Here is a 13545-nt window from a genome sequence, read left to right on the forward strand (position 1 = left end):
GGTGGATTAAAAAATTGCATCGTAAGCGCCTTCAAAACCTGTTCGTCGCAACCTTTGTCAAAAAGTAGTATTTGGTTGACACAAGTCAAAATTGTTTAGATCTCACAGCCACAGAATTAAACCGAAAACAGTTGTGTATCTGTAAGTAATGTCACGAAGACTGCAATTCAGTGAAAGGATAAAGTCTAGTTGATGGTTTCAGATATGCGCTAGTTATATAACGTTTCATTAGCAGCGGCGTCAGAATTTTGTGTTGCCGATAGGTTACTGATTCGCTGCGTCACGTTCAGCAAGACTTTAAACCTGATAGACTATCTTTAATCGAGAAACAAACCAAAAAACAGGGCTCAATAACAAGTAAATAACGTCTCACTCTACTGGAGAAAATGTGAGTAGGTTGTAGTAAATCCCCCACTACCCAGCTGTAGAAATTGCCAAGGTCCTGTTTATCAGTTTGGGAGGGCAGAATAACTGCGGCTTCATGCTGACTGGACTTAATGAGCGATCTAATACTTCGCTGCGATTTCTTCTTTCCCCTCTATTAACCAGTTCCTGCGAAGACAAAGTACCTTCAGACGTACATAGGCACTGAGGGTTTTGACAATTTCCTGCTTCCTTAATTTGTACTGAAATTAAATTTATTTCAGATGCTTTTGATCTAGTGTTGCGGGGTGCAAGACAAAATGAGTCCGGATCATTCCGCAGACAACATTAAAGGAAACACAGTGAACTGTAACTTGTCATTCACGCGTGGCGTCGTTGTCATTTGTCAGTCAAACTAACCGGCAGTGTAGTTTCATTGAATGTATTCTTGGATGGACGTTATTGGAGTGTGTTTTGTGCGTGTTTGGGGGGGGGGGGGGTGAGGGGTTGCATGAGAGACATCGATAGATGTAAAGGTAATTTCCGGAGTATCCCAAAGAAGTATGATGCACCGTTACTGGTTATAGCGTATTTAAATGATGTAGTAGAATGCTCCGGAAGCTTTTCGATACTGTTCGCAGCAGCTGTGGGTCTGTAACAAAGTAACAACGCCAGAAGACAGTATAGATTTGTAGGGTGGTGAATAGTGCAGGCTCTGACAGTTGACTCAGGACCTGAATAGTTTTAGCATATTACGCGCACTATTGACGACAATTTACTGGAAGCAGGATGTACCGTACAATATGTAAGAGTAAAAATGTAAACCATCCCCGAAGCAAGTGGTTTACAGGGCGTTTGTTTTATCTATTCTTGAGTACTTTTCGCCGAACCGGGACCCATATATATGGGGGGGGGGGGGAGGGGAGAGAGATTAAGTATATGATCGTGGCTGCCATATTGTAATACGGTAATTGGAGGCGTAAACCGGTCGCACGTGCTCGGGTTGAGAATACGCATTAGTCAGTGGGAACGTCGTCGACCTTGACGACGAGGAGGGAGAGCTGAGAACAAGAGGCATATTCTGCGTCGCAGGCTTTCATCGAACGGTGTGACGCAATGCTGGGACGCGGCTAGCCGTAGCAGTCACAGCAGTGGGCGCATCCGGATGCGGGGGTCGCCGGTTCACTGAAAAATTCTCTCTCTCTCTCTCTCTCTCTCTCTCTCTCTCTCTCTCTCTCTCTCTCTCTCCCCCTCTCCCCCTCTCCCCCCCCCCCTCCCTCTGGCACTCGTTTGTCTCCGCTGCATCAGTAGTAGTTTTTAGTGGTGAATCACTTTTCAAGAAGATTGAAAATGTATTATGATAAAAGACTAGTCAGCTGTGGTCTTAGAGAAGGCTCCATCTCGAAATTGGTCTCAAGTAACGGAGGAAATTAAAAACCTAAATCAGAGTGGTCGACTGGGGGTTCGGGCCTTCATCCTTCCGAATACAAGCCCAGTCTGTTTAAAAGCGCCTGACCTAGTGTACAATACAGTTTCGCAGAATAGTTGTTTACTAACGTAAAAAGCTAGTACTACACGGTTCATTTCTCACGGCGAGTCAATACATTAACTGCAGCACATGATTTCGTAATGTAATATTATACACACCACCACACACTGCAAGCTAACATCAGGATCACAGTGACGTTTGATTTTCTTTGTGAGTACTGCAACTCCATTTTTTGCCATTAACTAATAGCGCATATACTGCCTGGAGGAAAAAAAAAAAAACAGAAGCACCAAGGTGTGATGGGATGCCCGTCTCGGGCATGGAAATGATGAGCGAGAACAGCCACCAGAGTGCGTTAGTGTTGTTCATGATCTCCATGAATGCTGCTGGGATGGAATGTTTATGGCTGTATGAACTGTTTGAGTACTGGGCATCGGGGTAATTACACTATGAATCAGATCCAGGAGGGCAAAAGTGGTGTACTTGGTTTTTCGTCAGTTGACAGTCTGTGGAAGAAGGTAGACCATACTGCCTACTTCATTTTCAACCTATCCTCAGTATTATTTCTAATGGCCCTCCCATAATACTGCTGGAGTTAATCAATCATTTTGTCTGTCAGCGTGCCTCTTCGGATTTTACCATCAGAAAGTTTGTCTCTCAAACTTTCTTAACTTAGTCAACCTCTCGCGCATCCTCTTCTGGACATGACTAACACTTTCCAGTAATCCACAACCGTTTATATAAAAAAAAATTACTGATTCTATTAGATCTTGAAGTAATGCACGTAAACTTATTAACATTTTCATCTTGTATCGATCATATTAAAAAAAATTAACTAATGGCCATTAACATTGCTACACCACAAAGATGACGTGCTACAGACACGAAATTTAACCGACAGGAAGATGATGCTGTGATATGCAAATGATTAGCTTTTCAGAGCATTCACACAAGATTGGCGCCGATCGCGATAGCGGTTTATCGTAACGCGACATTGCTGCTCGCGTTGGTCGAGACCCAATGACTGTTAGCAGAATATGGAATCGGTGGGTTCAGGAGGGCAATACGGAACGCCGTGCTGGATCCCAACGGCCTCTTACCACTAGCAGTCCAGATAACAGGAATCTTATCCGCATGGCTGTAACGGATCGTGCAGCCATGTCTCGATCCCTGAGTCAACAGATGGGGACGTTTGCAAGACAACCATCTGCACGAACAGTTCGACAACTTTTGCAGCAGCATGGACTACCCAGCTCGGAGACCATGGCTGCGGTTACCCTTGACGCTGCATCACAGACAGGAGCGCCTGCGATGGTTTACTCAACGACGAACTTGGGTGCACGAATGGCAAAACGTCATTTTTTCTGATGAATCCAGGTTCTGTTTACAGCATCAAGATGGTCGCATCCGTGTTTTTTCGACATCGCGGTGAACGCACTTTGGAAGCGTGTATTCATTGCCATACTGGCGTATCACCCGGCGTGATGGTATGGGGTGCCACTCGTTACACGTCTCGGTCACCTCTAGTTCGCATTGACGGCACTTTTAACAGTGGACGTTACATTTCAGATGTGTTACACTTGGCTGTACCCTTCATTCGATCCCTGCGAAACTCTACATTTCAGCAGGATAATGCACGACCACATGTTGCAGATCCTGTACAGGCCTTTCTGGATACAGAAAATGTTAGACTGCTGCTCTCTCTAGATCTCTCACCACTTGAAAACGTCTGGTCAATGGTGGCAGAGCAACTGGCTCGTCACAATAAGCCAGTCACTACGCTTGATAAACTGTAGTATCGTGTTGAAGCTGCATGGGCAGCTGTACCTGTACACGCCATCCAAGCTCTGTTTGACTCAATGCCCAGGCGTATCACGGCCGTTATTAGGGCCAAAGGTGGTTGTTCTGGGTACTGATTTCTCAGGTATTATGCACCCAAATTGCATGAAAATGTAATCAGATGTCAGTTCTAGTATAATATATTTGTCCAATGGATACCCGTTTATCATCTGCATTTCTTCTTGGTGTAGCAATTTTAATGGCCAGTAGTGTACTTCCTATGTGAGTTTATAAGTGATACATATATATATTTTTTTGGAAAATTGCAAATTCTATAATGAGAGAAAAATCCGAAAATGGGGAAATTTTTTTTCCGTTCTAACTCTCTTAATGCCTGTATCAGTTTATATATTTTTTGAGAAACCGTTTTTGTTTGCGTGTAAAATTCAACATAATAAAGTTATGAGGCTTTCGTTGCTTACCATCGATAAGCAGCGTGAACAACGCCGATATGAGGCGTGAACAGCGTCAAGATGTTAAGTAATCACTGTGAAGGGCACGGAGACGCCGCGTACACCAGTGGGGCAGCGTTAACATCCCTGGCAGAGTTTGGAAGGAGCCTCATTGTGGATCTCCATTCGGCCAGTTGGTCGAATCCTGCAGTATCCACATTTGTGACGCATTCGGATGCGATATTGTCCCGACTTGCACTGCATGAGGTCATGAGGTCTGGCATACTCGTCGTCAAGATTCTGGTCGACAACATTTGACCACCTCAAGGGAGAATCGCCGTATCGGGGACCAAGTAAAAAAAAATGCCCTTCGTGTATGCGCCTGCCATCCCTGAGCAAGAAATGCACACCTTCTAACAACATTCTGTCACCCTACATCACTGGCTGGGGAAGAGCAGCATATGGACTGGGGAATTATTGAGCTGCTTTAACACAACACCACGAACCGCTGTGATTGGAGTGGTCTCATCACCGGGAAGCGTTGGCTGCTGAAGGAATGGCGTCACACGGTGCGTTCAGCCACTAACCACAGTTCTGCGGATGAGTATCTTCGGCGAGTAGCTGGTTGCCTGGGTAGAGGTCTCATTTTTCCAATGTTTTGGAGAGGCACAGCGGTGCTGTTCCCCGCGTCCTGATGTGCGGGAGCCAGCAGGTATGACGTCAGGTCATCGCTGGTCGTGATCGAAGAAAAACTGGCTGCACAGTACACCTCATATATTCTTCTCGTGCGACAGTGTCGTGATGTCATTTTTCAACAGGACAATGCTTGTCCACATATGGCACGTTACTCTGCGAACTGTGTGCACCACGTTGAGCTACTCCCACGGAGCAGCATGGACGTAAACTCCCTCCCTTGTGCCAATATCCAGGACATAGAGGACTAGTTAAAACAATCGTGGTTTAGGTTGCTTCAGTACAGGATACAACGGCATTGTCATCCTTCTCAACCGGATCTCAGTACATGCATCCAGGCTAGAGGGAGTACGTCATACTGCCAAATACTTCCTGAATTTGACTGTATTTTGTAGTCACTTCAATAATGTCAATACGCTCTCAACCCGTGAAGTTTTAGTTTCGCTTCCTTCTTCCCTTGTGTGTGTGTGTTTCACTTTTGTGAGGCTTTGTTTTTAAATTCTGTGGCTTCGTTTACTGATACACTTCACTCATTTTTCACTACATCTACATCCACGTCTACCCACTGCAAGCAACCCTACGGCGCGCGGCGGAGTTCCGATATTGTCTCTTTTCAACTGCATTGGCCTTATAGATCGAGGGGAGAATAACTGCATGTTCCAGAATCTGTTGCTCAATTATCAAAATCCCTTTTTACCGAAAGCCTCAGAACTTTCTGCTTACGTAACACTGTGCACAGACTGCGTGTCGAGGTGCAGCGTTTTACGTAAGAAACTGACTTCGCCAAACAACGATCCACATGGCAGGGGCTCCTGGACGGGGCCGTATCGTAAATTATTGCTACGGCGCAAGCAGTCGGTACGCCAACCGCTGCAAATACCAGGGGCGGCTTTCTCGGGTACCATCAAACAGTCAGAATTGTGAGAAGGCATTGAGAAAATGACAGAACTGCCTACTGGATGCCTCCTACTGTTGGCCTATGTGAACAGTGTACACTACAGGACACTAGAGTAACAAACATCCCACCTTTGCTTTGTTGTGGAGTTTAGAGTCGTCACGAACACTTGACCAATTTTCAGCTGATACGAACGTGGGGTTAAAAGTTCTCTACCTAGCTGTGATGGTTTTTTTTTCGATCACGGCATCAATATTGCACAAAGCTATTCCATAGTTCTAATCTTATAAATCTACATACATACCTGCAAGTGACCCAATAGTTCTTGGAGGAGGGCACATCGTAAAAATATTGCAGATCTTCCTTCCTACTGCATTTTGATATAGACGAGGGAAAGATGGCTAACTGTATACCACAGTACGTGCTATATCATTCCCTTCTCACGTGCGAGATACGTTGTCTGTTCAAAAAATCCGGGAACATTGGTAATTTAGCGCCATTGGTGTGTTCGAGCAAAATGCTTTTGGTCTCCCTGCAAACGCCTTTGTTTAATGTGTAACTGCCGGAAGTTTCATTCTTGTTTGTCAGTTATTATTCAGTGTTGTATTGAGTGGAACATAGTGTCGCACAGTTCGCGAATTTCAAGTTGGAATAGTTAAGAGAAGCAACGCGTCTGCATTAAATTTTGCGTGAAACTCAAGAAACCCTTTACAGGAACACACCAAATGATGCAGGAACACACCAAATGATGCAGGAACACACCAAATGATGCAGGAAGCCTGCGATGATGAGTGCTTAGGCCACACTCCGTGTACGCAATTGTTCACACGGTTTAAAAGTGGCCGGACAGAAGTTTAGATGTTCCTCGTTCATGACGCCCTGATGTCGCGAAGTTCGTTCCACGGCTCAAGACGAGAAAGACCTCACAATGTGTGAAGAGCTTTTGGATTGCGCAAATCGGAACATGTTCCTAACGAGAATCGTAACTGGTGATGAAACGTGGTTCTACGGTTTTGGTGTTTGACAGAGGTTCATTCTTCACAATCGGGAAAGGTTCTGAAAGACCGAAAAAAAAGCTCGTCAGATCAGGTCAAATGTGCCATGCTGATGTTTTCTTTGCTTTTGAAGGATTAGTTCACCAGTAATTAGTGCCATAGGCACAAACTGTTACCCGATGGTGCTATAGGGACGTGTTGCGACGCCTACGAGAAAATACGAGAAGGAAACTGCCTGAATGTGGCGAGAAGTAATCATGGCTCTTGCATCACGGTAACGCACCCGTACATTCATCCGTGTTGGCGCGTGACTATCGCACAAAAACCGAAATCACTGTGCTGCCTCATCGTCTTGGCCCCCTGCGGACTTTTTATTTCCAAAGTTGCAAACCCTATTGAAAGGATGATCTGCAACGATAGACGAGATATAATGCGCAGACGGCGCTTCGCGCGATCCACAAGAGTAGTGCCAAGACTGCTTTCGGAAGTGGAAACGGCGTTGGGAGCGATGTGTTAATTGTGGAGGACAGTATTTCGAATACAGATTCTCCCCATTCCGCGAGAAGTGAGTTATCTTTCTTCCACGGATTTCCATGTCTTCGAATTTGTTAAATTTGTTATGCATATTGATAAGAGCTTTCAACCTTGGAACAATACTGTAGAATTAGTTGCACTAGTGTTTTATGTATGATTTCCGTTACTGATTGTACTTTCCAAGAACACTCTTTACAATTTCCTTTCCATTCGCCTTCCGTAATACTTACTTTACATTTTTTACAACAAAACTCCCACCTCGTGTACATTCCAGTACTTCAGATGCCAGCAGTTTCCCCCCACCCTCATCATTTTCCAATTGTGTACTTTTTCTCTAGTTGGATAGCCCTATTCTCGAATCTCTTACCATTTAAATCTAATGGGAGACATTGTTTACAGAGCTTCCGTTCCGGACACAAAAAATATTTACTTCTCGATACGCCATTCAGCTTCTCCAAGCACCTTCAGTCCGGAACCACGCTGCTGTTACGGCCGCAGGTTCGAATCCTGCCTCGGGCATGGTTGTGTGTGATGTTCTTAGGTTAGATAGGTTTAAGTAGTTCTAAGTTCTAGGGGACTGATGACCTCAGATGTTAAGTCCCATAGTGCTCAGAGCCATTTTCTCCAAGCATCTGTAATTTACCTGCTTGTTCCGTGATTATGGACTAAACTTCAGTAGTTCGTCAGCTGGTTCAGTAATAGCATTGCTTTTCCTCAGTCTTTCAGCACACCGACTTTCTCATGGCAGCTGTGAGGTCTACTCTGTATTAAAACAGCGGAAAAGCGGTTTTACTTTTTGTCGTAAGATCAGAAGCAAATTTAATCCTAACATTGCGCTTAATGTGCAACAATCACAGTTCTGTTTGCCAAGTGCTCTTATAATGAGGCACTGCTGTAACTAAAAGCGAGCAGCCTGTGTAAGTAAAACTACGTTCATATTATGTTGCATCATTAATTACAAGTATTGCTGCCACCTGGCGAAGTCGATAAACGAATTCATTGGCACTTGAACCACCATGACTCGAGTAACCGCCTGATTACATGACTGTATTACGTCTTCGGACTCTTGGCCTCCAAGCCAAACATCTACATATACCGGCAGTTAGATAACTTTTATTTCTATATATTCGGCGTGAGAAGTAAATAAGTCGTCCATTGCACCATATGAAGCAGTACAGTAGGTATTACCTTTCAGGTGCGTGGATAGGTGTCAGGATACACAAAAACGTTAATAGTAGCCGTGTTTTATTTTTTATTGAAAGGTGTTGAATACTGACATATTGAGCTGACAAAGGTTTTGATTCCGAAGTGTTTCTCTTATTTTCTGATTTATATGAGCCCCGGGAAAATTGTTGGGCTAGCGTAAAAATGTTTAAAATTGCAGGTTTCAGGTTCTATTCGCAGCTAAACTAGTGCTACAACATTCTACCGTGTCATAATAACAGTAATTAAATCATTAATTTGTGATGCCTGTGGAATAATTGTGCCATTAAAAGCAAACAGATTTTTTCATCCTCAAATACATAATGCATTATTAATGGCAAAGTACACGGCCGGCAGCTAGAGGTGAAACAACAAAGTACTGGAGTTCTGATTATCAGAATTTCTCTCTCAATTGGGAATATGTTGTTCGAATACAGCTGAAACTGCTTCTTCAGGTCATCTTAGCTGTGATGAAGGCGTCTGATGAATTAGAGAATGCTCCACAAGTTCTTTATGTAGCTCTTTTCTTCTCCTTTAACGAAATTGCATTTTGCAAGAACTTGAAATGTACGAAAGCCAATATTTTCATGTCCATAAACTTTTCACCGTCATCGTGGTTTTCTTAAAACATTAGAGATCACAGGTGTTTTTAAGTGAGATGAATATACTAAACTTATTCAGACCGCTGACGGCAAATAACGGACAGCTGGCGTGTCTTGTCTGTTTAAACTGCGTTTGTCGCCCCGAATCAGAACAATTGCTCGAGACTCTGATTGTGTCGTCTATGTGACTTGAAATCTTCTTTTCGTAAAGATTAAGAAGGTAGCTGAATAGTCACTCGACAATATACACTTTACGGCACTTGTTGCCGACTTCTGCGCGGGCTCTATAATTCACACAGAGCACTGATCGCACACAATAATGTGTCGTGGTGGCTCATATTCGCAGCTGGCGCCAGCTGGTTGGGTGACTGCTAATTCTGGCATCACGTCCTTGAGCAGCTTCGCTGTAAACGGCCAAGCCGGGGGCACGCCATTTTTTTTCTGGGTCACTTCATTGCTACGTACTCCGCTAAGGAGGTCAAAGGGTTCTTCCACCTTACGGCTTGTGTGAAGCCATCTTGCGTTGTTGGTCGTTCGAAGTGAAGAGGCTGGTTATTGAGTGTAAGGGGTCGCACTCGATTTTGTCAATTTCTGCGTTTTGGTCTTATCCCTAGTTTTAAAGCGGATACTTCAGGTATCTATTATTACAGAAAATTTCGAGCGAATCAAGAAACATACGGTAATTTAAGGAGTTGTTTTCCTTGCTGAATATTAGTATATGGGTGAGAACTCCACTAAAATTTTTGTTTTCCATCGTAATCTAAAGAACTTCTCAATTAGATGTTGGTGCTGCAGTGCCTTCCACTTGCAGAATACACTTTTTGTGAAAAAAGGTAGGTTGGGGAGGGGTGAGTGAACTTATTGAATTATGCCTTGGTTCACCCCATCATCTGTTACATTGAATGCTGGATTGTAAATTCTGCAAAATTCCTGCTGTCTTTGATAAAGGAAAATTGTACTACTTATTGTAGACATGGCAGTCGTAGGATGTTGGACACTGTCCGTGTCAGCATTATCTGAAATAGTTTACACATACCAGAAAACTTAAATACCTGTACAGCTGTGCCGTTTGGAGCTTAGTTTTTAGATGTTAAGGGTTCAAAAACCCTCCTCTGCACTCTTTATCACTAACAGCTACAAGAGAGAATTTTGCTAGTGTCTCTGTAACAGTGCTCATACAACATTTATTAATTGCAGTTTCCATTTATCATCAGGATGAGGGACTGGAGTGTGTCTAAGAACAGACTAATCCTCTGTGTAAGGTGTTATTGCTTGCAGTGCAGAAGAGTGTTATCTGTGCTTTTCTCACCCAGCCATTGAGGTCTGTTTTCAGTTACCATGTTATTTACACATTTGAAATAAATTTATGGATGTGTAATATTGGGGTGTTTAAATTGTTCTAATGTTTAAATTCGCCTGGAAAATTATATTTTAGTTCATGTATTGAGGAACAGTAACTCTTCATTTTTCACGTTCATCGATGTATTTTATTGTTTGTGACCTTCAATCTGAAGACTGATTTGCTGGAGCTCTCCACTGGTCTATCCTATGTAAACCTTTTTCTGTCTGCATTACTATTAAAACCTACAGGCTTATGAACCCACATGCTTTAGAGAAGGTTTGATCTCCTCCTATAATTTTTTACTCTCCAAACTTAGCTCCATTACCAAATTGATGATTCCTTGATGCCTCAATATGTATCCTGTCAACTATTAGCTCATATTAGTTATGTTGTGGTATGCATTTCTTTTCTTCCCAGTTCAGTTGCCCATCATTAGTTATGTGATCTAGCCACCTAATATTCAGCTTCATATAAAAGAATAAATAAAACAAAATATTCATGTGCGTATGTAAACATATCAGATTTTAAAGTGTGTTCATGTCATTTCAGTCTTTATGTATCTTGTAATCAATCTTTGTTTGTTCACAGAGGTGGCGCGCACGAGGTTGCGAGAGGAAGGTGACAAATACAAGCGGTTTTGGCAGACATTAGCAACGGTCTGGCGTGAAGAAGGTGCTCGTGGTCTATACCGTGGGCTTACAACTCAACTGATTAGACAGATTCCAAATACGGCGATAATGATGGCAACTTATGAGGCAGTGGTATACCTGCTCACTCAGTGGACAGCCCCCTCTGTGCAGACGGCTTTTTATGAACCTGCTGTAGAAGATCTGAGCCTATCTGATGACGACGAGGTGTCAGGCGTTGGAGAAAGGGCAGTAGTAGTCTCATCAAGAGCCTAGCTGCATGGTGAGTTATGGCTCCTGGTTGATACTTACTGTATGTATTCCTGCATTCAGCAGGCTCAAATTTGATGTTTATTTTAGGATTAGCCTGTTAGTTCAGTACTAATATCTGATTATAATTCTCTCGTCTGTTTGTAGTAGCAATTGTTTGCTTAAAATTGCTTCTCAATGTACTTTTTTCCTCTTGCAGGTGCCAAACAGTAATGCTGGGAGGAAAATACTACTTGCAGTAATACTGCTTTACTGACACTCTGCACTGATTTTTCTGATGGCTTTTTGGGCAAAGACTGATGGTTAAGTCTTGTATGTTCTCTGCAAACTTGTGATTGGATCTGCAGGCAGCCATGTAGAAAAACAGTTTTTTTATTATTTTCTGACTGAAAGAATGGAGATTAAGTGGCTGTGATAATGTCTGAGAAAAAGATACATTGCACTAAAGTGGCAGTAAAGGGATATACGTAATGTGTACATAGTGTACATGAATATATTTAAATCCTGTTACCATGTTACATAGTGTAAAGAATTCTGGTTATTTATTTGTTACTGAGGAACAATGTGGATATCGTGTAGTATTTTTGTATTTCTGGTATAATTGGGGTCTTGACAGTTTGGGTATGTTGACAAACAAGTGTATTCAGACACTTCCATATGACAAGCAGACTACTAGTTATTAGTGCATTTAGGTAGGCAGCATTCCTACACATGTAACATAACTGAATTGTCATTAGCAAGACTGACCTAACAAACTGATGCTTGGCATGTGTTTTGAAGTCAGTAGATATTTCATGTTGTACAATTCATTGTAATAGTTTATTGAATTTTTATTAATAAAAAGCTTTAAAAGTGACTATTTTGTACAAATTATTTTAATCTATTAACCTGATACAGGGCAGTCATATCAATAAAAATTACATCATAAGATATCATCTTATTACACACTGTACAGAACCATTAACACAAAATACTGTACTTTTATTTAAAGGTGTAACTATGAACTTGTACTTTCACGAAAGTCAAAAAATGAATTGTTATTCATTGATAGTGTGAGATGACTAGCATAGTAGAAGTTATACACTTATCTTGTAGTGGTAAATTTAAGTTAACAGGAGCTTTGAATATTTGAACTACAGCCATAAATAAAAAAAAATTAAAATTTCTCTGATGCATTTTAAAAATGACATATGAAAGATATAGATACTTTGTAGCAGTTGCTCTACCAGTTAGAAGTAGTGCTATAAATAAGAAGCACTACAGAAAACTGACTAGCTTTCCCATTATCATAATGAGGTCAAAAATGAATATGGAACAGTTCTTACACGCAAAGTTATTTGAACATGTAACTATGTGTCTCACAGATGGTTTCAGCCATTATCGGCAAAATTTGATGATGCGTAATGTTACTGTAAAGCACATTTCAGTCTTTTTTTGTACTTCTGTTTGGAGATGTACGAAGGTGGTCTGTAGCACTTGCCCAATTATTAATTAATTAGGTGAAATGTTTTTATGGGCTGCATCAGTGCTCACAGCTACGAATAGTCATCTTCGTTTGTATACAGGATGGCCACATCACTATAGACACTTAATGTCAACAGCTGTGCAGTTGCTTGTCATGTTCCATGTAATAAGTGATCCTGGGCCTGGCCTTAACACTAGAGTTGCTCGTCCAAGCCTCACTTCAGAGAAAGAAGCACATGTCGGCTGTGGTTGCGATGCTATGTTGCTGAGCTCCACATCCTCCTTGTCTGTGACTTCATTTAACTGTAAGCAGAGTTGTCTGGCTAGCTCGTAGGGTGGCTCATGGTTTGCCAGACACAGTGTATGCCACGCACCAAAGACACGCACAGATACTCTGCCACCTGAGCTGTGGGGCGTAAAACCACATCTCAGATTATTTTAACGTTTACCGTCCAAAGATTACATTAATTTAAGTATGATGTTGAAAAGCAAAAATACTGTCAGTTTTATAAAACTATTAGAAACTCACATTTTGTAACCCTTATCCTTGGAGTGAATGCCAACACAAGATTCTTCGTCATCCATCATTGGACAGTCTGGTTCGCCATCACATAAATGGTCATTTGGAATACACATATTTGGTTTGCTATACACCAAAAATGAAGAAATTTTAAGTCAGTTAAATGTTGATTTGGAAAAATACAAAATTTATACATTCCCTGTGGCAGTTCATGGAATAAAAATCAGTATAAGGAAACTTTTGGAGAAGAAGAGAATAGAAGCTTTCGAAATGTGGTGCTACAGAAGAAAGCTGAAGATTAGATGGGTAGATCACATT

The 13545-nt window shown here is 42.0% G+C and overlaps 1 protein-coding gene across 1 annotated transcript in view; it reads left to right on the plus strand.

Moving 5' to 3' along the window:
- LOC126320130 (mitochondrial carrier protein Rim2) overlaps positions 1 to 12099 on the plus strand; it is a 157387-nt gene extending 145288 nt beyond the window's left edge. The window contains exons 6-7 of the mRNA XM_049993756.1: positions 10936 to 11256; positions 11443 to 12099. Of these exons, the coding sequence (XP_049849713.1) occupies positions 10936 to 11249 (314 nt within the window). The 3' untranslated portion in view covers positions 11250 to 11256; positions 11443 to 12099. The remainder of the gene's footprint in view (positions 1 to 10935; positions 11257 to 11442) is intronic.
- Positions 12100 to 13545: the final 1446 nt, after the last annotated feature.

This window comes from Schistocerca gregaria, chromosome 2 (assembly GCF_023897955.1).
Source record: "Schistocerca gregaria isolate iqSchGreg1 chromosome 2, iqSchGreg1.2, whole genome shotgun sequence".
In the NCBI taxonomy this organism is placed as follows: Eukaryota; Metazoa; Arthropoda; class Insecta; order Orthoptera; family Acrididae; genus Schistocerca; species Schistocerca gregaria.